Below are 552 nucleotides of genomic sequence, written 5' to 3' on the forward strand. Positions count from 1 at the left end.
ACATATATATATATATATATATATATACATATATATATATATATAAACATAAATATATATAAATATCTTTTCTTCTCTCAGGCCGCGGGGTTTTATACAGAGACCTCAAACCCGAGAACATCCTCATCGCCAGCGACGGACACATTAAAATCGTAGATTTCGGCTTCTCCAAACAAATCGATGACCCAAAACCCTTCACCCTGGGGGCCCCCCATGGGGGCCCCCTCGGGGGAAACCCACAACGGGGGCCCCCTCTCGGGGGGCCCCCACTCCGCGGGGGACCCACATCTATCAGGGGGCCCCCTCTCGGGGGGCCCCCATCTATCAGCAACCAACCATATGGCTGCGGGTACCCTCTCGGGGGGCCCCCATATGTCAGGGGGGCCCCTATCGGGGGCCCCTATGTCAGGGGCCCCCCTATGCATGCATCCTGCATGCATTGAGAATCGCTTAAAGAAGCAAAGTGAACACCCGGATGATGCTTTCACAAACCCATATCCTCCTGCTGCTGCTGCTGCTGCTGTTGCTGTTGCTGCTGCTGCTGCTGCTGCT

At 53.8% G+C, this 552-nt stretch overlaps 1 protein-coding gene across 1 annotated transcript in view; it reads left to right on the forward strand.

Annotated features, from left to right (window-relative positions):
- Positions 1-180: 180 nt before the first annotated feature.
- The window catches only part of EMH_0071220 (uncharacterized protein), a gene marked incomplete at both ends in the record, with an annotated part of 4531 nt that continues 4159 nt past the window's right edge, over positions 181-552 (forward strand). Inside the window, one exon of the mRNA XM_013499077.1 lies at positions 181-550. Within this exon, the coding sequence (XP_013354531.1) occupies positions 181-550 (370 nt within the window). The remainder of the gene's footprint in view (positions 551-552) is intronic.

This window comes from Eimeria mitis, genomic scaffold (genome assembly GCF_000499745.2).
Source record: "Eimeria mitis Houghton genomic scaffold, Emh_scaff3972, whole genome shotgun sequence".
Taxonomy (NCBI): domain Eukaryota; phylum Apicomplexa; class Conoidasida; order Eucoccidiorida; family Eimeriidae; genus Eimeria; species Eimeria mitis.